This window comes from Notamacropus eugenii, chromosome 1, assembly GCF_028372415.1.
Source record: "Notamacropus eugenii isolate mMacEug1 chromosome 1, mMacEug1.pri_v2, whole genome shotgun sequence".
Taxonomy (NCBI): domain Eukaryota; kingdom Metazoa; phylum Chordata; class Mammalia; order Diprotodontia; family Macropodidae; genus Notamacropus; species Notamacropus eugenii.
This window is the reverse complement of record NC_092872.1, coordinates 450,929,916-450,951,632: the sequence shown is the minus strand read 5'-3', so window position 1 is coordinate 450,951,632 and position 21,717 is coordinate 450,929,916. Positions and strand designations below refer to the sequence as shown.

The 21,717-nt window shown below is 38.1% G+C and overlaps 1 protein-coding gene across 5 annotated transcripts in view; it reads right to left on the bottom strand.

Annotated features, from left to right (window-relative positions):
- The window catches only part of GARNL3 (GTPase activating Rap/RanGAP domain like 3), a 227,061-nt gene that overhangs the window by 31,899 nt on the left and 173,445 nt on the right, over positions 1-21,717 (bottom strand). For all 5 annotated transcript variants that reach the window (XR_011972116.1, XM_072631960.1, XM_072631959.1 and 2 more), the window contains one exon: positions 2,189-2,296. Coding sequence is in view for 4 of the 5 variants with exons in the window: in XM_072631960.1 (XP_072488061.1) it covers positions 2,189-2,296 (108 nt within the window). In the remaining variant the exon portion in view is untranslated. The remainder of the gene's footprint in view (positions 1-2,188; positions 2,297-21,717) is intronic.

Genomic DNA, 21,717 nt, shown 5'->3' with positions numbered 1-21,717 from the left:
TAATTTCTACTGTGATTTCTGTTATAGATAAGGATTATTTATCCACCAGGAATACAGTTGTCTAGGAGGTGGTACAAAACAATGTTTATCAGATGCAGAACAATCAATATTCAATTCAGCAAACATTTACAAAGTTTCAACTCTGCATCAGGCCTTATACTTCTTATGGGGCTATAGAGATAAAGGACACAGTTAGCTCTCAAAGAGATAATAATCTAACATATACTGATAAGTATGAGACAAAGAAGATTGTGAGAAGAATAAAGGTGACATATAGACAATGGGGTCTAGGAAAATATAAGGAGTGGAAAATGCGTTTCAGCTGGGGAGAGAAGACAGGACTTCATGGAGGAAGATACGCTTGAGATTGGCTTTGAAGGAAGATAGGAATTTCAACAGACGGGGATGTGGGGTGTGTGTGTATTTAAAAAATATGGGATGGCCTACTTGAACACCCATAGGATAGATACTGAATATCTTCAAGAGAAAAATGAACAGGAATCCTATTTTTTTTGCCTTCCCACCTGTGTTCTTCATCATGTTCCTTCCTGACTCTTGAGGGACTTTGTTCTCCTAAGTACTACCTCTAGCATCTTTAATTTCTTATTCTCTACTGACTCCCCCTAAAATACTACAACTGTGTTGTATTGAGTGTGTGAGTAGCACTTGACAAAAATAAAATGATGCTGTCCTGGACTAATTCTTTGTCTGAAGCATATGATTGTTCATATGAACATGTCCTCCATTTCCTTCCCTTCTCCTCCATCCACCTTGGAACTCCTGCTCTCAGCCTCACCAGATAATATTTGCCACTATAGCTCCCTATCTCTGTTACTTCCTAGATTTCTGGCTTACTTTCTAGATCTCTGGACTACTTACCAATTGCTCCCTTGGATCTCTAAAGTTGAACACTATGCTTAGACCACCATCCTTTTCCAAAGATGTCTTCACTTTTTCCTTGACTGTTAATTTCCTAAGTAACACCTTCTGTGTCAGACATGAATAAGTCTTCCTTATGTTCAAATATTCAACACACCTTCTCTTATTCCTCCTGGCCCCTCTGGCCTACCTTCATTTTTTCCCCTCCTTTAGTTGCCTGAATGGATTTCCATTCATGATCTCCTTTTCTTCACCATCCATTCACCATGACCTGCAATCTGACTTCCTTGAGGTTCACCGCTGAGATTCTACTCTTTCCAAGTATTCCAAGTCTTTTCTCTCTTCTCATTTTCCTAGATGACTTTACAGCATTTAACACTGTTGGCCACTTTTTCCTTCCTGAAGTTTCCTTCTGGTTCTCCCTCTATACCTCCGAACACTCCTCTGTTCCCATTGCTTCTCTCCTCTAATTGTCCTTGGTCTCTTCCCTTATTTATGATCTCTCCCTCCCTCCCTTGAGGTGTATTCATTTTCATGAATTTAGCTATCAGTTCTCTGATGCTTAGCTTTGGTGCCATCCTCTTGCCTGGGCTTAACTCTGCATGTGGCTTTATATCTGCCTTTACTTCAAACTCACCATGTCTGTACTAGAACTTATCTTTCTTCTTAAATGAACTCCACAACAACATTTGGAATGGCCTTCTCCCTCTTCCTGTTGAATTACTATCTACTCTTTAAAGCCCAATTCAAATGCGCCTTCCACTGAAGCCATCCCTGAGCCCCCATCAGCCTGCTCTTACCTTTCTGAGTTTGTACTATAAATTATCTGTCACATCCCCATTAGACTGTAAACACTATGAAGGCAGATACTATATCTTTTAACTGTATTTCCTCCAGTGTCTAATAGTGTTCTGTACACAATGGACACTTAATAAGTGGTTACTGAATTGAATTAAATCACAGAATTTTTGGGCTGAAAGGAACTCTAGTCCAACCTCCTGGTCTTATAGCTTAACAAAGGTTAAATAGCTTGAATGATTAACAAGTGAGGAAAATTCCTTAAACTATAGACACTCCTCCAGATACTCAAATGCTATGGCAGTTAGAATGAACTAAGGCCAAATGAAAGAGAGGACTAGAAGATGAGAAGGCCTTTAGGATAGGGTCCATTGAAAGAATTCCTGATTTTCCTTCTTATCCTTTTTTGGGGGTAATATAATCATTAAACCAATAAGTGAGTTTAAATATGATATTAAAACATTTAGAAATACTCCAAAGAGCTCACTGCGATGCAGCTATTTTTGCTTACCAACAGCATAAGGAACCTGGTTCCAACTGAAGTGGAAATCTGATGCTGAAGGTTGGATCAAAGGAGAGCCACCATTAAAAGGACACACCTTTTTATAATTGCAGCTATCTGCAACAGAAGAAAAAATGATTACTTTTCAAAAGGTAACATTATGACCAGTAAACTTTACAACCTTCTATAATGGGCCCATCATGGCTCATTTCTTGAAATTCCCTATAAAGATGACACAAGCAATACGGAAACCATGAGGTCCCAAAGACTTGGGAAGATAGTTCAGAAGAAATGTGGCCTAAATGGAAAATATCATTACAGTTATTTTATGAGGAAGAGGTGCCCATTTGGAAAAAAGCAGAAGAATACTGTTCAAATGTGAATTAGTTCATGTTACCTCCTATGCTTTTAAAATTCTGTCATGGTTAAGATGGAAACCAGCATATTACTGTATTAAAAATAGATCTTTATCATTTTCTTAAGCAAAGTTGAGTATGCCTTCATTTTTTTTTTTTAGTGGAGGAGGGCCTTTTGGATATGGTACTTGGGGTCATCTTTTCATCGGAGGACTGGCCACTAAGAAATGCATTTTTTTTGTTAGTCATGGCATCTCAGAAAGACCACCTAGGAGCGTGAAGTATGGAGGAGTTATAATCAGTATCATTATTGGGAATGTCCATGCCAACAAAATCATAAATCTTTTAAATTAGTGAAGTACTCAGAGACATGAGTGGTTTACTAACAGGCTCAATTCTAGCTCCAATTAATAAGCATATATCTTTTTGATTATGCCACACTCATATGGCCAAATGACTCACATTCCATCTCAGTAACCCAAAGAGGCTTGTTTATTCTTCACTTTGAAATGGGTAATACAGTAGGTTTCCTATGATTCTTAAAAAAGAATCTTTATTTTATGATGTTTACTAAAGAAAAGGAAAAAATATTTTCTTAAATAAAGATAACTGCTGACATTTGGCTTCTAAAGAGGGGAACATTGCTCCTCTAAACTATCACAGGTTTATATATAAATGTATACAGTAGCTAATACGTTTCCTAGCTTGTATGCAATGGCCATGGGTCAAAAGCAGCTGTGTTATATTCAGTTGTGGTTAAATTATTAAACAGAAAATTCCATTTTCTATACAACACTTTTTAAATTGTCTAATATAATCTTAATACATATTCTCCACAGCTTGCAGCAGCTGTTTTTCTATTTAAAAAGTTACAATGTAGTAATGCCATATTTCTCTAGCATTATCTAGAAATGAATTGTTTCATGTGACTTAATTTGCTGTACGTTAACTCCTTAAACACTCAAATTAAAAATAATTGTAGCGATTTAAGTAGAGATTATTCTAAAATGTTTTACATACTTTCTTCTGTCAGGATAAGTAGACCCCACCAATAACCTTCAAAGATTTGTGACTTCACTATGGGTATTACCCCTTCCACTAACATAGATTAAAACTCCTCTATACCTTAGAAGATGGTTTTTATGAATTGCTGTGGGCAGAAAAGATTTATCCTGTTGATGGAGAAATGTATGTATATCTATAGTATTATAGCTGATATTCATGCTAATGACATCAAGAACAGATTGTTATTCTCAGTATTTATACATATACACATATAATGTGTGTATGTATTTCTATACATTTACCTCTATATATGTATATATCTATGCATACACACACATACACACAAAAGTTTCTTCTTCAAAATGTTCCTTTGACATTTTGCTTTTGTGTCATTTGTCTCTTTTCCCAAAAAGTGGAATGAAAGGTATACAGTTGTGACCTCCTGTAATATCGATGACTGCATCAAACATCTCCTGCTAAAGTGTTCTCTCACCCTCCAGCAAGAGGTTATCTGACTTCTTTTCATGGTAATCTGGGTATTTTGGCTTAACAGCAGTATCTGAAATATTTCCATTACTTGTATATTACTGATAAATCTGCCTCATCTGTACTCATACTTTGATATTACTAGTGGGTTTTTTTTTTATGGAATGTGAGACTAAAGACAAAGATGTTCTTGCTAACACCTTAAAACTAAAATGTTCTTAGTGCTTCTCTCATGGCTATTTCTTTGAAGAAAACAGAAAGATGATGATAATGAACAGATCACCTCGTTAATCATTTTTCAAGAGAAAAAGAAGTTATTGATTCAAAGTTCCCTCCACAGCTTTTTGAAAGAGCTATAGTTCATAGAAATAATTTCCCAAAAGTCCTTCAAAGTTTAAGATGAGCTCTGTTACTCTTATTTAATCTAGTCAGCATATTAAGTTTTGGACAGGCCAAATTTTTGATACAGAAGACTTGGACTCTGTGTGTGTGTGTGTGTGTGTGTGTGTGTGTGTGTGTGTGTGTGCATGTGCGCTGAACTGGGGCCCCTTTTGTAATCACTGTACAAAGTATAGATACTCTTGAACTTGGAGGGATTTTCTAAAGAAGGCCTTGGTGTGAGATGAAAGAACACTGGGCAGATCTGGGGTCTGCTTTCAGCTTTGGCACTAAATGGCATGTGACCTTGGGGCAAATGACTTTGCTCTCCCTGGACTTGTTTCTTTCACTGTAATAAAATAAGGGGATGGGACTAGATAATCTATAACGATCCACTCTACCTTTAAACTTCTATGTCCTGGAAAATAATTGTATCCTTTTAAATTATTACAGAGGTTTCTACTTGAATGCATGTTTTTATTCTACATCATTAAAAAAGGCAGGGTGGATAGAGAGGTGGCTTTGGAGCAGAGAAGACCTGGGTGCCAATGTGACCTTGGTCAGTCACTTAACTTCTCTATGCTCTAGGCAACTCTCAAAGACTAGAAGCTGCAGAGAAAGTGCTGACCAGGACTGACAGATGAAATTTCTTCATCTCGGATTTCCCTTTTCAATAAGATCATAAATTTAGCCCCTCTTCTTGCTGTTAATCATATTTTAATAGATTCAAAAACTCAGCGATGTGCATACTCTTTTCAGTGGTATAGACTGCACTCATTGATGCATCTGACACTTTTCCATGTCCTCCTCCAAATCCACTACTTGGTGTCTGCTGACTATGCCAGAGGCATTCCTTTTGGGGGCCTTGTGTGGATACCAATTAGACATCAAGACCATTCACTAGTGTTCCCTTGATCTTACATTCCCAGCCCACCTCCTTTTCTGGACATTCAGCTCTTTGGTGATATCTTTTATACATACAGTACAATACTCCCATTTTTGTGGATGACTGGCAACTTTAATTTTTTGTAGAACATGATTTGTAGCCATACATTGTCATAGGAAGAATACTGATATTTCAGGGAGAAGCTCAAGGTCATTAAAAATACTGCACAATTTTCCAAAGGTGCATTGTCTTCCTGTTCAATTTTGGGCCCAATTCATTATCCATTTCCAGTGTCACATATGAGTTTGTGTATATGCCAGTGTCTTTGTCTCTCTCTCTCTCTCTCTCTCTCTCTCTCTCTCTCTCTCTCTCTCTCTCTCTCTCTCTCTCTCTCTGTCTCTCTCACACACACACACACACACACACACACACACACACACACACACACACACACACACACACACACGCTCTGATATACCATCTCCACAAATTGTCCCTCTGTGTGTCTTAATTTGACAAGAAATTTTTTTTATCTACCCTAACCCCGTTTTTAAACCATGTGGACAGTTAGGTCAAACATTTTTGAGTAATTATAGCCATTTCTCCAATGTTTGGGAATTTGATGCAATGAGCACAACATCGCTAGCTCATAGGAGCATCACTACTTATAAGAAATCTCTCTTCCATTTGGATTCTGCATTAGACATCCTCCATGACAGTGGCAAATACCTTTGGAGTGCATATCTCTGTGGTTTATCTTTTTGCTTTATTAAAATAGAGGGTCAAAATTATCTCTGTTGTTTTATCTTTCAAAGAACTTTGTATGATTTTGACATATGCCTAGGAGGGAAGAAACAAGCATTTTTTAAAGGATTACTTTGTGTCAGGCACTGTGCTAAGTTCTGGATCCTCACAATGACACTAGGCAGTAGGTGTTATTTTTAATAAGTTTATGAGGAAACTGAGGCAGAAGTTAAATGACTTACCCAGCATCATACAGTTACTAAGTGTGTGAGGTCAAATCTGAACTCAGGTCTTCTTAACTCTGGTGCAGTGTTCTATCCACTGTGCCACCTTACTGCCTTGTTGGAGAAGAGCTGTCAAGGCAGCACTTGGCTTTACTGATTCCAACAAAATTTTCTTTTTTCATAACCAACAAACAATAAGATCAATGGAATCTTTTATTCTCTTCACTTTTCAGTCAATTGTATAACTGTAAAGATGTGATTGCTGAAAAATATAATTTGCAGAAACTTTCTTGTTCCTCTCTCATACTTACACTAAGGATGTCCTCAATACCTATGTAAAAATTTTATAGAGACAGAAGAGGAGGCATGTGAGTAGATAGTTATTAATGTTCTCTTAATTGACTTTGTTCAGCTATAATAAAATCTGTGATCTTCCCCAAGCAGGGGGTATTTTTTCTTCTTTCAGATAATCTTGAGAACTGATCCCAGTGTTGTCAAAATTGTGTCACACCCAGTATGGCCCTCTTCTGGGTATTGTATGGTCTAGTCCAGCAGCTCTTCCTATTTTCTTCACTGCAATTTCTACCTGCTCCTATTGCACACTGTGAACTATGAGGCTAAAGCCCAATGAGGTACCTCTACTGACACTAGTGGAGAAAAAGAGTTTGTTATGGAAATTCTGACAGATCGTTTCCAGTTTTCATCAACTGTTTTTCCAGTGCCAACCTTAAATGCTCACAGAATGATTTGGCTCAAACTTGCCTTTTGCTAAGCATTCTGTAAACCTGTTTCTTCCTCACCTAATTTCCCAGTTTTATGAGAAGATACATCTCATAATATTCCACCATTTTCCTTTGTAAAGTATTAGAAGCAAGTTTATATTCTAAGTGTTGCTTTTGGCTGCTACACCTTGGCTAGGAGATCAAATATCTTCTGACTGAGACTTTCTAGGCTCTATAGGTCTCCTCATTATGGCTATTGATTTCTAGTGGTTAAACTTGCTTAGGAATTGTGATGAATCTCTATTGACATATTTTCTTATCCATTTCCATTTCTTTGCATCAACATACAAATTCAAATTAAGAGTTGTTCAGTTACATGCTTTATATATTTTCATTTTTATTCTTATAATTTGATGTCAATCTTGATATTTTCTCCAAAAAAATCAATTGTCTTACTATACACTGTTGCTTCAGATGTGGTTCCTTATATCAGTATTTGGTCATTTCCTGTTTATTAGAATATAATAAATTTCTTTTTGTGTGTGTTACGCTATTTGGTGCTCACTATGCTTAATTAGCTCTTCCCTCTTCTTGAACAAAGTATGACTTATTGAATAATAAACAGTGAAAACTGTGAGGAAATCAGAGAAAAATGCAAAGGCTTGTATGACCTGCTAAAGACTGAAATAAGCAGGACTGGGGGAACAATACACACAATCATTACAGCAATGTCAATTAAAAGAGCACTAAAAGAAAGCTGAACTTTGAATAATTGCAAAACCAGTAATAGCCCCAGAAAGTTAAACATTTCATTGTCCTTTTGTTGCAAGTGAGAGAGATGATTGGGACACAATGTTGCAAACATTGTGAGATGCTGTCACTATACTGATTGTTTTTGTTTAGGTCTTTCTCTCTGTTACAAGGGAAGATTCAATTCTGGTATGGGGTGGAATGGGCTGGGCATATCCCAAAATTATAGTGATATAAAAACAAAAGGTATTGATAAAACTTATTTAAATTATGAAGCCATTTTTAAACCATGCCTGTTCCTTCTTTTATCAGAACTTGGACTTTGTCCCTGGACCTTTAAGCTCTGATAAGTGAGTTTTTAATCTTATCTTGCTTGGAATCAGGATGCTGTGCCATTTCCTGACCATTAGCAAATTATGCCTCTATACTCCCCATTTTCTAACTTCAGCTTCTTTTTTATATGTAGTCTTCCTATGTTAGGGCACAAAGTCAGCTTCAGATACTTACTAGCTGTGTGACTCTGGGCAAGTTACTTAACTTTACTTGCCTCAGTTTCCTCATCTGTAAAAAGCTGAAGAAGTGGCCCCCCTCCAAAAAAAAACCCCACGAAGAGTTGGACATGACTGACTGAACAACAACTTCCTATATTAGATTGTAAGTTGTTTTTTTTTTTTTTAAGGGACTGCCTTGCTTTCTTGCTTCTGTATCTCTAGCACTTAGTACAGCACCTGGTACACATTAAACTTTTAATAAAAATTCTTTCTTCCCTTTTCTTTTCCCCTTCCTTCCTTCCTTCTTTCTACAAATCTTTGAACTCTTTTGTTTCTTATTCCTGAATCACTATAAATCATATCTATGATTTATGTGATGTTATACTTTTTAAAAATCAGGAATATAAGCCCTAATTATCATACTGTTTCTATGGGCAAATACATAGTCACTTCCTGATCATTAGCAAATTATGCCTTTGGGTTTTTACTGTGATGACTCACTTTAGATTGCAGTTTCCAGAAATACATTGTGGAAAAGTGGATACCACTTCCATTTCATCATTTTGTAAATCTGTTCTATAATATTTTGGGGAAGGGCTGACTCCAAGGGTTATGAATTCATCTTTGCTATTACTATAAGATGACATTTATATAAATACAAAATTAGGCTTTAATTTTCTCCTATGTTGATAACTGACTAAAAAAAAAAATCCACACACAAACAACATTCAAAAATGCTTTTTTTTAACATTACAAAAAAGACTAGAAGTCCAGTATAATACTTGCATTTTGGCTCAGCTTTCTCATTAAAAATTCTGTACTTATATCTTATATTCTGTATAACACCTTAATCTCTAGGTAAGATCAGGAGCCAGGAGCAGAACAGAGGTCTGTACACAATATTTGTAGATCTGACCAAAGCCTTTGACACTGTTAGTCATGAGGACTTATGGAAAATTAGGTCAAAATTTAGCTGCCCAGAGAAGTTCGTCAGTATTGTACGTCAATTTCATGATGGCATGTTTGCCCAGGTTTTGGATAGTGGACAATGCTCTTGTGCCTTCCCCGTCACCAATGGAGTGAAACAGGGCTATGTGCTGGCTCCCATGCTTTTTACCATGATATTTTCAGCCATGTTGTCAAATGCTTTCAGTGAGGATGAATATGGCGTCAAGGTCAACTACTGTACTGATGGTAAATTCTTCAATTTGAAAAGGTTACAAATCAAGACCAAAGTGGAGGGAGTGATGGTGCATGATTTTCTGTTTGCAGATGATTGTGCACTCAATGCAGGCTCTGAAGCTGAGATGCAACAAAGTATGGATCAATTCTCTGCTGCCTGTGCTAATTTTGGCCTAAAAATTAACACCAAGAAAACACAGGTGCTCCATCAGCCACCACCACACCATCCATATGTGGAACCATCGATTACAAGAAATGGAGAAGTTTTGGATGCTGTGGATAAATTCACTTACCTTGGTAGTGTACTTTCCAGGGATGTACACATTGATAATGAGGTTGACGCACACATTGCCAGAGCTAGCTCAGTGTTTGGGAGGCTCAGAAGAAAAGTTTGGGAGAGAAGAGGTATTAGACTGACTACCAAACTGAAAGTCTACAGAGCCGTTGCGCTGACCTCATTGTTGTATGCCTGTGAAACATGGACAGTTTACCAGCGCCATGCCAGGAAACTGAATCGCTTCCATTTGAACTATCTTAGGAAGATTCTGAGGATCACCTGGCAGGATAAGGTACCAGACACTGAAGTCCTTATTCAAACTAAACTGCCAAGCATTCAAACTATGCTTCAGAGAGCACAACTCCGATGGGCTGGCCACATTGTTCAAATGCAAAATGTATACTTGCCAAAAAGACTACTTTATGGAGAACTCACATGGGGCAGGCTATCACATGGTGGTCAAAGGAAGCAATACAAGGACACTCTCAAGAACTTTGGATTTGACTGTGCAATATGGGAGACCCTGGCACAGGACTGCTCAGCATGGCGTGGCCACATCAGAAAGGGTGCTGTGCTCTATGAGCAAAGCAGAATTGAGAAAGCACAAAGTAAATGTAGGATGCGCAAATTTGGAGAATCCACCCCCAAAATTCATATGGACTATCTGTGCCCAGCCTGTGGCAGAGCATTCTGAGCTTGTATTGGTCTGACCAGCCAGTCAGATACACTGAAATTTCACTTTATAATGGTGATGTCATTTTGGTCCTCTTTGAAAATGAAGGACAACAACTAAGGTAAGATCAACTAATGCTTCTTCCTCAGGAAGAACTCAACATGAACTGCTCTAGAAACAGTCAGAAAAAAACTCTTTGTGTATGTATTAACCTTGTATTCTAGAAGGTTAATTAATTGTTAACAACCACCAACAATAACAAACATTCATCAAGTGTCAAGCACTGTGCTCAATGCTGGGAAAACAAAGAAAAGCAAAAACCATTCCCTGCCTTTGAGGTTACAGTCTAACGGGGGAGCCAACACATAAGCAACTATGTACAAATAAGATATAAGCACAAAACGCTGGAGAACATCTCAGAGAGAAGGCACTAAAATTGAGAAGGACTGGGAAAAGTTGTTTTGTTTTTGTTGCCAAAGGGAGGACACGAGCTGAGACTTGAAGTCAGGGAGGTGAAGATGATGGGGTAGGACCCTTCCAGGCATGAAAGACGATCAGGGAAGGTACCTGAAGCTAGGAATGGGGTAGCTTGTGCAAGGAATACACAGGAGGCCAATGTCATGAGAGCACAGAGCATTGGGGAGGTGAACAGAATTATAAGATATGAGAAGCCTGAAAGGGCAGAAAAAGGCCAGGTTGTAGGATGGTTACATTTTCCAGTCAATTAAGGTTTTATTTTAAGAGAGTCTATGGCCTACATAAAAGAATAATCTAAAATTTTGTATTTTGTTGAAACCTAGGAGCATTTGATTCACTGGTATCTTCTAAAGTACAGATTGACAAGCATCACTAAAAGAGACCAGTTTTCACCACAGGGAAACACTGGTTAGACTGTGTCCATTCATTCCTTTATCAAGCCTTTATTAAAGTGCCTCTGATAAGCCAGGTACTATGCTAGCAGTAAGTATGCAAAGACAAAAATGAAAAAACTCCCTCATTTTACAGATTAGAAATGGAGGCCAAGAGACTTTAAGTGATTTGCTTGGGGTCACCCCAACAGTGAATGTCTAGGATTTGAACAAAGTCTTCCTGACTCCAGGTCCAGCACTCCACAAAGAAGTTTCAAAAAAAGGCTTTGAGCAGTGGTAGTATCACTGAAGGAAGCATCTAATCTTCCAGGATAACTGGAAAGATGGTACCTATTTGAATGCAGAAGCTCTGCTTCTCTAGTTAAAAATTAGAAGACATTATACTTTTACACAGTTGTAATAGTACTTCATATAGGCTTATGCTAAACAGAATTCTTCCTCCATAACACACACACACACACACACACACACACACACACTGTTATACTTCACTAGCTGATGTACCCTTAGCTTGGTACTTACTACCTGAAAATAGTGATGCCCTAAGAGGCCATTTAAATTAGTAGGGTTTTTTTCATTAAATGTCCCTAGGAGGTAGGGAGAAACAAAGCCATGCTTACTTATTGTGACGTATGCACTTCAATACAGGTTAATTTCATTGAGGAAAAATAAAAGGAGAATGGTTACTTTAAATCATGAGGTTGCTAAGTCTTCTGGGGTCATTTACCCAGAAAGAATATTAATGTTGTGACTATTAAGTAAGGTAGACCCAATAGCATCACATGGCCCCACTATACAAGGCTGAGAACCAGTGAGTAGAGTGAGGTTGCTCCAGAAGACAAGGTTAAGACTAGGGCCTGGGGACTCTCTGAGGAAGAAGGAAGAATAAGATCAGAGAAATTCAGGAAAGCTTGGTCAGACATGGAGACTTAGTTATGTTAACATGGTATTCAAACCCTAGTACTTGGGTAGGATCATAGATTTAGAGGTGGAAGGAATCTTTAGGGTCTTCTAGTTTAACACCCTCCTGCCCCATTTTACAGTTGAGCAAACTGAGCCCCAGAGGCTTTAGGTGACTTTCTCAAGGCCACATGGACAATAAGTAACAGAGCCCAGATTTAAACCCAGGTTCTCTGATTCCAAATCTACAGTGCTTTCCACTGTACTGTGTTGCTTTGACTTCTTAATTGCTGAGAAAGAGGATTGAAACTGCTACATGGGAGGGGAAGTGTGATAAGATATCCTATGGTCACAACTGTACTTGTGCAGGGATGTGAAAGCTTGGAACCAAGGGTCCAGGCTGCCTGAAGGCTGCAGTTCTGAATAAGGGAGTAAGGCCAGGGGTCTTTTTATCATCTGAAAATATGAGAAATGGGCATGTAGGGATGTCTGAAAATAGACACAAAAGTGACAGATCAATCCTGAGACAGAGGATAAGTGGAGAAGGAAATGGCAGACAAGTGTTAAAAAACCAAAGGTCCAAATTGAGTCCAAAACCAGGGCATCTATCCAAGCAGGTGGTGAAGTATGGAAGTAAGTGGGCTGGTTTTGGGAGTTCTGAAGCAACTGGGATTCAGTATCAGGAAACAGTCACTGGATAGGGTGGAGTACAAGGCAGGAAATCCAAGCACTGAGAGGATTCTGGGAAAAAGTAGGAACCCAATTCCTGGGAAATTTAGGCACAGGGAAAGGAACCCAAGTATAGAGGGAACTTAGGTACAAAGATCAGAGTGGATCTGGCAGTAAGACTCATCACTGAGTAGCTCTCTTATATGCCTCCTTAGCACAAGAACTAAATCTAGAATCTATAGTAGGGCTAAGTGTGTATGTGTATGTGTGTGTGTGTGTGTGTGTGTGTGTGTGTGTGTGTGTGTGTGTGTGTGTGTGTGTGTGTGTGTGTGTGTGTGTAGTTCAGTTATGTGGCTCAGTAGTTTGAGGGTGGGGAGCAAAGTAGGACATTACACTTTTTCCATTCTTTGTTTTATTTGATATTGTACAGATTATCCAGACTAAAAAGTGAATTAATGAATGTTGATTATGGACATATATGACTGGAAAAGGAGGTGGTCTAGTTATTTATTCTGAGTAAAGGAGAAAAGATGGACACTCTGAAATATTAAGAGTACCTTAGTAAGGCTCTGAGACTAAAATCTAATCTCTCTGTAAATTCCACCACTGGATCCAGGCAGAATACATAGAATTCTTCTTATATGATTGGCCTTCAAATACCTGAAGGGAGTGATCATATCTCTGTTCCTCTCCCTCAAATTTTCCCTTCCCCCCAGGACAAAAACGCCTAGTTTCTGCAACTGATTAACACATGACATGGTTTTAAAGTCACCTGTTCATGCTAGTTCCTCTCCTTTCAACAACCCTCCTTAAGATGTTGTGCCTTTGTACTGACTAGATTACAGAGGTACATTCAACTTCCACTTTTAAACACAGGACTTTTATTCATGAATCCTAATATTAATTTTTTTTTGCCTTCAGTGTCATACTGCTGAATCATATTAAAATTATGGAGCACCACAACCTTCAGGCTTCTCTTGTTTTCCTTTCACACATGCATAAATAAATAAACATATACATATATTTACATACCTACCTACTAACACACATACATGCATATTTTACTGGGCCTGTGATTTCACTGACGTAGGTAATTCTTGGTGAGCAAATTCATGCTACCAACACAGATTTCACCTGTTCTATAATTTATAATTATAGTTTCTTGGGAAAAGAAGGGGTTAAGTGACTTGTCCAGCTAGGGTCACACAGCTAGTCTGTGTCAGAGATGGAACTTGAACTGAGGTCTTCCTGATTTTGAGGCCAATTCTCTATCCACTATCCCATAGTGCCTCTCATCATATACTTATGCAGTTAATTTTTGGAACTTCAGTCTAAGTATGTCTATTCCTACTAAATATTACCTTGTTCATTTAGTTAATTCTTTCAAACCATTGAGTTCTTTTTGCACCTCTCTCTGTTTTGTCATTCAATACAGAGTATCCCTATATAGGTCGTCCTGCAGGCAGCAAGGTGGTGCGGTGGATAGAGTACTGGGCCAAAGTCAGGAAGCCATGAGTTCAAAGATGGCCTCAGACACTTATTAGCTGTGTGACCCTAGGCAAGTCACGTAAACCTCTGTTTGCTTCAGTTTCCTCAGCTGTAAAATAGCAGTACTTATCATACAGAGTTGTGAAGATCAAATACGTTAATATTTGTAAAGTGCTTAACATAGTGTTCAACACATAAAGGAAGTTATAGAAATACCAGTTATTATTATTTCTAGTTTTTAGTGTACTAAGACTTTTGGGACACCCTCCTGATTGGCTATTTCTTCCAGCTTCCTCACATTCATAAATTTGATTAACATAATCTATATCTTTATCCAAATCACTGGCAAGAGTGTGGGAGAGAATAAGGTCAATGAAAGAGATCTGTACCATTTTACTAGAGCCTTCTTTCTAGAAGGGCATTAATTTGTTAATTAACACTTTAATTACACTTGTTCAACAAGCTACCAACTCACTGAAATATATTATCATTCCCCTACATCCTTCAAATGGCTTGTTGAAATCCAGACAGTATATTTATAGCATTTATAGCACTTCTTATAACTCCATCAACCCACCAATCTTGTCAAAATAGAAAATGACATTACTTTTGCTTGTCTTCTTAATGAACCTATGTTGGCTCATAAGGATCTCTGGGGCTTAAGCACAGTGCCTGCCACTGTGCTGAATAAATGCTTGTTATTTGACTTCTAAATTAGAAACCATCCAAATTAATAATCCATTTTAGATCAGAAACAATGTCAAACTCATCATCCTATAGTTTATAGAAATCACCTTATTATTCATCAAAATTATTTGAAAATAAGGACTGTTGGTCCTTAAGAGAACCAACATAGCTGACTCAAAAAGGTGGGAAGTAGCAAGGTATGGTCATTACACTCAAGCAAATCCTCTTGTAGACAGCATATATGAGCATATTTATACAGTGAAAGCAATGTAGTCAGTAGTGATCTGTGAGACTATCCCTACATAATTCTGTGATACTGAATTGCAAAATCTAAGAGTTGGAAGGGGCCTTGGAGGCTATCTACTCCAATTCATACCTGAACAAAATGTTCTTCTCTAGCATTCTCAACAAGTGACCATCCAGCTTTTGTTTGAAGACTTCCAACAAAAGGGAATCTACTACTTCCCAAGAAAATCCATTCCCCTTTTTGATCATTTTAATTATTAAAATATTATTCCTTACATGAAACCTAAATCTATCTTACTGTAACTTCAAAGAACTCTAGTCACGTGTCAACCCTTTGGATATCTAAAGACAACCATCATGTCACACGATCTTCTCTCCTCCATGCTAAACATCCCTAGATTCTTCATTTGATCCTCATACAACACTTGATGCTCATATTTCTCCAGTGCTTTCACCAGCGTAGTTGCCCTCTTCTGATGTATCCACTTTATCTACATTTGTCTTAAAATGTGGTGTCCAGAACTGAATATGTCACTCCATACATGGTATTTTCTAGGGCAGAGTATAGGGGAACTATTAGTTTCCTTGTTCTGGAAACTGTGCCACTCTTAATACTGCTTGGGATATCAATTAGCAATTTTGGCTGCCATTTAACACTGTTGACCTTATATTGAGATTACAGTCTACTGACATCATCATATCTTTTTTGCAGGAATTCTTGCCTCAAGAGGTAGTGGCTTTCACCTCCTTGAAAACTGGATGATCATTTGTCAGGTATGTTCTAGTTGTTGAGAGAAGATTTCTTTCTTTTATGGGTTAGATTAGATTAGCCAGTGAGATACCTTTAAACTCTCCCATTCTGTGATTCTGTTGCCATACCTCTTCCACTCTGTATGTGTGAAGCTGATTTCTTGAACTCAAGTATAGTACTGTACACTTATTCCTATCAAATTTCATCTTATTCTATTAAGCCCATATTTCTAGACTGTTTTAGCAGGTCCCACTTCCCTTTTCCAACAAACTCTAGTTTATTCTCTATAGTGTTCTCTATCACCTCCAGGATAAAATAACAAAATAATGTAACTGAATCCTCTTTGGCATTCAAAGCCCTTCGTAACCTAACCTCCCCACCCCCTCACTTTTCTGATTTTCTTACACTTTATTCTCCACCATGTATTCTTTAATACTCTACCCTCCTTGCTGTTCCATAAACAAGACACTCTATCTCTCATTTCTAGGCATTTTCTCACTCTTCCTCCATGACTAGAATGCTCTCCTCCTTCATCTTAACCTACTGGCTTCCTTTAAGTCCCAACTAAAATCCCAACTTCTACAGGAAGTCTTCCCCAACATCTCGTAACTCTAGTGACTTCCCTCTTTTAATTATTTCCTAAGTATCTTGTATATAGCTTGTTTTTACATATTTGTTTGCTTGTTGTCTCTCTCATTAGATTGTGAACTTGAGGGCAGCCAGAGTGCTTAACACAGAGTCTAGCACATAGTAGGGACTCCATAAATAAATGCTTTTGGACTGTTTGAATCTATACTCCATCACCCCAAAAGTTAGCTATCTTTTTAAGCTTTATGTCATCTGCAAATTCCACAAGCCTGTTAGTTAAGTCCTTTATCTACATGGCCAAGCAGAGATTCTGGTAACATCTTGTTCAGTAGAGATCTTTCTCAAATTGACATCATCATATTAATGATTAATCCTTGAAATACCATATTTTAGTCCGTTCCAAGTACACTTAACTTTATTAACATCTAGACACAAGCAAAACATGGCAGACTCAAAGGCTCTGCCACAATCTGAAGTATTTCTATAATCTACCAGTATCTTTTTTTAGTCTTGACCTGTGATTTCAGCGAGGGGATTCTTGCTACCAAGGCAGATGAGCAATTGTTCTGTAATTCTGAATCTTAGAGAGCTGCAAGGATCATTGAAAGTGACACTTACCCAGTGTCACAAGTTAAGTAGAATTTAAAGCTCCAAACCTCCTGACCCCAAGGCTGGATTTCTATCCACTGCATCAAGCTTCCTCTCCAGTTTAATAATGATTAGCAATAATGATGATGATAATGATAGCTAACACTTACATAGTGTCTACTATGTGCCAGACACAGTACTAAGTGCTTAGCAAATATTATCTCATTTTATCCTAGTTACCCTGCTACAAAAGAAACTACCTTAGTCTGGTATAACTTGGTCTTACTGAAGCCAGGCTAGCTTTTAGAGGCAGCTGGACCTGGAGTCAGGAAATCCAGCTGCAGATACTTACTAGCTTTACGATGCTGGGCAAATCATGTAATGTTTCTCACTCTGCTCCCTTGTCTGTAAAATAATAGAATCTATCTCTCAATATTTTTGTAAGGATTAAAATGAGACAGTATATTAAAATACTATACAAAACTTAAAGCAGTATGTCAATGTTATCACCATCATCATTACTATTTTAGTGACTATTGCTTCCCTTTCTAGATCTCCTTGATGATATGTTCTAGAACTCTGCCTTTCTCAAGTTCTGTGGTACCCCTCCCATTTTCCAAAATATTTCTGAAAGTTGCTCAGCTGTCACACCTGCCAATTCCAAGCACCGCGAACTTTCCTCTCTTTTATCATAAACTCCAAGAAGGAGTGGTAACTTCTCCACAAAGTTTTCATTGTCTTCCCCATGGCCTCAACACTTTCTGTTCATGAGATTTGGGTCCAGAATGCTAATTTCCTTCATTAGTTCCTTTACCTTTTGAAGGATGAAATTATCATTAAGCCACGTTCAAATGTTACTCAATCCTTTGGATAAAGGGTGAGCTCTAGCAAATTGTCTCAATGACTAAAGTCCTCATTACTACTCCAACATGACTATGTCAAGTTTGTGATGTTCTCCAGCCTCTTCCACACATAGAACCCTTTTTCTCAGTTAGCATTCCTTACCTTGTTGCAGTCTGCCAGTTATCTCCAGCTTCCTTTCCCTTGTCTTTACTGACTTCCTTGAGCTCTTCTTCCAACTCAAGTATTTCTCCTGCTCCTTCAATCTTTCTCCTTTTGCCTGAGTCCTTCTTCACCTTCTTGGATTCCTAGACTGGACAATTCTTGCCCGTGTTTTCCCATAAACTCTCCATAGAGGAACTACTAAATGTGCAGGCTGCTTTCTTCTTTGATAAGAACAGCACCTAACATTTACATAATGTTTTAAGATCTGGAGAGCACTTTACACATATTATCTTATTTGATCCTCACAAAACCTCTGTGAGGCAGAATTTTTCATTTTACGGATGAAGAAACTGAGGCTAAAAGAGGCTAATGGACTTCTTCAGGATCACACAGCCAGGACATGCCTGTGGCAGGATTCAAACTTAGGATTTCCTGATTCCCAGTCAGAAGCTCTACATGCAATGCCATCCAGCTGCCTTTTAATATTCCATAGTACTGATGTACCATTTGTGGTATCCATCCCTTGTCTTTATTGTCTTTCTGTGATAGGCTGACCTTTTCTAGGCAGAATAGTCCTACATGATGTTTGCAGTGCTACTCCAGAAGCTGTTGTTTGAAACGTTGTAATTTGCTAATATTCACCATGAGTCTTTTCATTGTTTTGTGGGTTATGTCTAATTTTGGTTCTTACAAATCATGCTGGGGCAGCTAGGTGGTGCAGTCAATAGAACACCAGTGAAGGAGTCAGGAGGACCTGAGTTCAAATCTCACCTCAGACACTTGATACTCACTAGCTGTGTGACCTTGGGCAAGTCACTTAACCCCAACTGCCTCATCCTGGGTCATCTCCAGTCATCCTGATGAATATCTGGTCACTGGATTCAGATGGCTCTGGAGGAGAAGTGAGGCTGGTGACCTGCCCTGGGCTCCCTCACTCAGAACAAAGTCAAGTGCCAGTCATGTCACTTCTTCTCTGATGGCATGGTCTTCTTTGCAACGAAGGACGAACACACAGATCATGCTCTTTTCATTATTTACAGACTATAGCAACACTAGAATATTAACATTAATGATCAGAACAATAAGTAGTTTAACAATAATTAAAGGAGTGATCCAAACTGGTCACCACCTTTTGCTTACCCCTGGGCCCAGTTGATCTTCCATTTTAATTGCTTACACAAGACATACACACACACACACACACACATATTCACATATACATATATTTGTACACACACACACATATACACATATTGATGTTCTAATCTGATGAATGGCACACCCAACTATATGTTATACTATGGTAATATTTGTTTCTTATCCACCTTGTTTTTCAGGCATATATGGTAAGAGAGAGCTCCTTTGAATTGTGGATTTCACTGGGGAGGTTTTTAGCATTTTTGAGTTTGATATAATTATTATAATGTCATCTATAAATTGGAACTGCTATCAATATGAAATTATTACTTTATTTGGATGTTATGAAGAATTTTTCATGACATGGAAAAACAGACTTTGGTGAATATACATGCTTCTTGTGAACATCTTGCTTAACGTTAATATTTAACAGAGTGCTGAAAAAATATCTCTCTAGTGGCACCTATCTTGGATTCTTGCATAATTCTGAGAGACATCTTGTCTAGGCAAACTTTGTGACTGTATGTCATGCAAGTCAAATGCTTAAAAAAAAATTAGCTTCTGAAAAAAAAATCACTAGAAAGGGTGCAAAGGTTATAATCTACACAATTCAGCGGAAAACCAAGAAATTTACAACTATGCAAAGGTTTATCTTGCCTAGACAGGGGAAACTTGTAGATTGGGGCTTACCAATAAAAAATAGCTATGCTCAAGCACTAATTGGCTAGGAAGCTAGGGAGACATGGAGGGGCCTCTGTTGAATAGGAGAAAGGAGGAAAGCTATGGGAAGAGGATAGGCCTTAGAAGGGAGAATTTTTTTGAATTTTTTTAAAATTAAAATTTTTTTCAGTCAATGAAAATTCACCTTTTCTTCCTCCTTCCTCCTCATTGCCTATTCCTGAGAAGAGAAAGATAAACCCTTGTTAAAAACATGTATAATCAAGCAAATAAATTCCCCCATTGGCCATGTTAAAAAAATACATGTATGCACTGAGTTGATCACCTTTCTATCAGGAAGTGGGGTAACGTTTCATTTTAAGTCCTCTGCAACTGTTGATAGTCACTGTATTGATTAGAGTTCTAAAATCTCTCAAAATTGTTGATCTTTACAATAATGTTTTTATTATATAAAATGTTCTCTTGCTTTTGCTTACTTTTCATACAAATCTTCCTAGGTTTCCCTGAAACCAGACTCTACATTATTTCTTATAGCACAATAGTATGAAGAGAGAGTACTTTAATTCTATGGGCAAAGCAGGACAGCTGAATCACAGAGGCAGGAAGGGTATAAGTTTGGCTGTTCCATTATCAAGTTCCTGTGCCATATAAGGCAAGAGAATCATGCATGCCAATGACTAATAGGGACTACAGGAAGGATACTTTTGGAGAAGACAATTGACATGATCTACAATGTGACCAAAAAAAAGGAGCCTAGATACCATGCAGTTTCAGACTGAGTTCACTAGGACACCAAATCCAAAAGAGCACAGAAGTGCTCTGGCATTTGGACCAGATGTCTGTTTCAAGTCAAGGAAGGCAGCATGGAGTCACAGAAAACACATTACAGAGAGAAGCAGTATAGGTGCTGACAAAGTAGATTTGTCCCATACAACTTTATTGCCTAATATAATATTATTTTATGAAGGTGGCATGCTAGCCATGCCTCCACATCATTCTGCTACATGGGCTGGCATGGTCAATATAACCACTCCTAGGTCCACTATGTTGGCAATGCTATGGGCCAAAACATTACTCCTCTCTGCAGAGTTTACTAATTGTATTAATTTGGACTACTCATTTCTCTCTGGGTCTCCCATTTCCTCACATATAAAAAAAGAGGACTGAACTAATCTCACTTCAAGTTCTAAATCCTATGATCTTATTAATGCCTTCTGAAACTAAAGGTTGTAGACTGGGTGGGGTAGAAGGACATACCTGTTGTATGTTCTCCTGTTCTTTCTCTGGGCTCCTAGTTTTATCAGTCTATTAGGTACTGCTCATGGGCCACATTGCCTCTGTCAGTCTAGGATCTTCGAAACTATTTACTTCCCTTTTCTGTCCATAGTTGCTGAGGGGAGAGAAAGTGACTAGATGTAGTCTGAGGTTGAAGTGAGCCTGTCACAATAAAGACCAATGGAACAGAGTGGGTATGTTGTGAGAATAATCCAAAGTAGCAGGCAATGGGGTTTACCACCTGAGTGGTAGAAAAGGGACCTATCCTCCTTTCTACCCGTTTCTAAGAAATGTTAAAGTTCATTGGCAATTAAGTTCCAGGAGGATAGCCAGATTTCATCCCTTATGCCTAAAGGCTTCCTGGAGAGAGTGTCCCATCTGTCTGTTTTGGTTAGAGTATACAGCAAGTTGGTCACAGTTGCCACTAACTTGCTTTTCTATACACTGTGTGGATTATGGAATAGAGGTATCTAAATTGTGGCC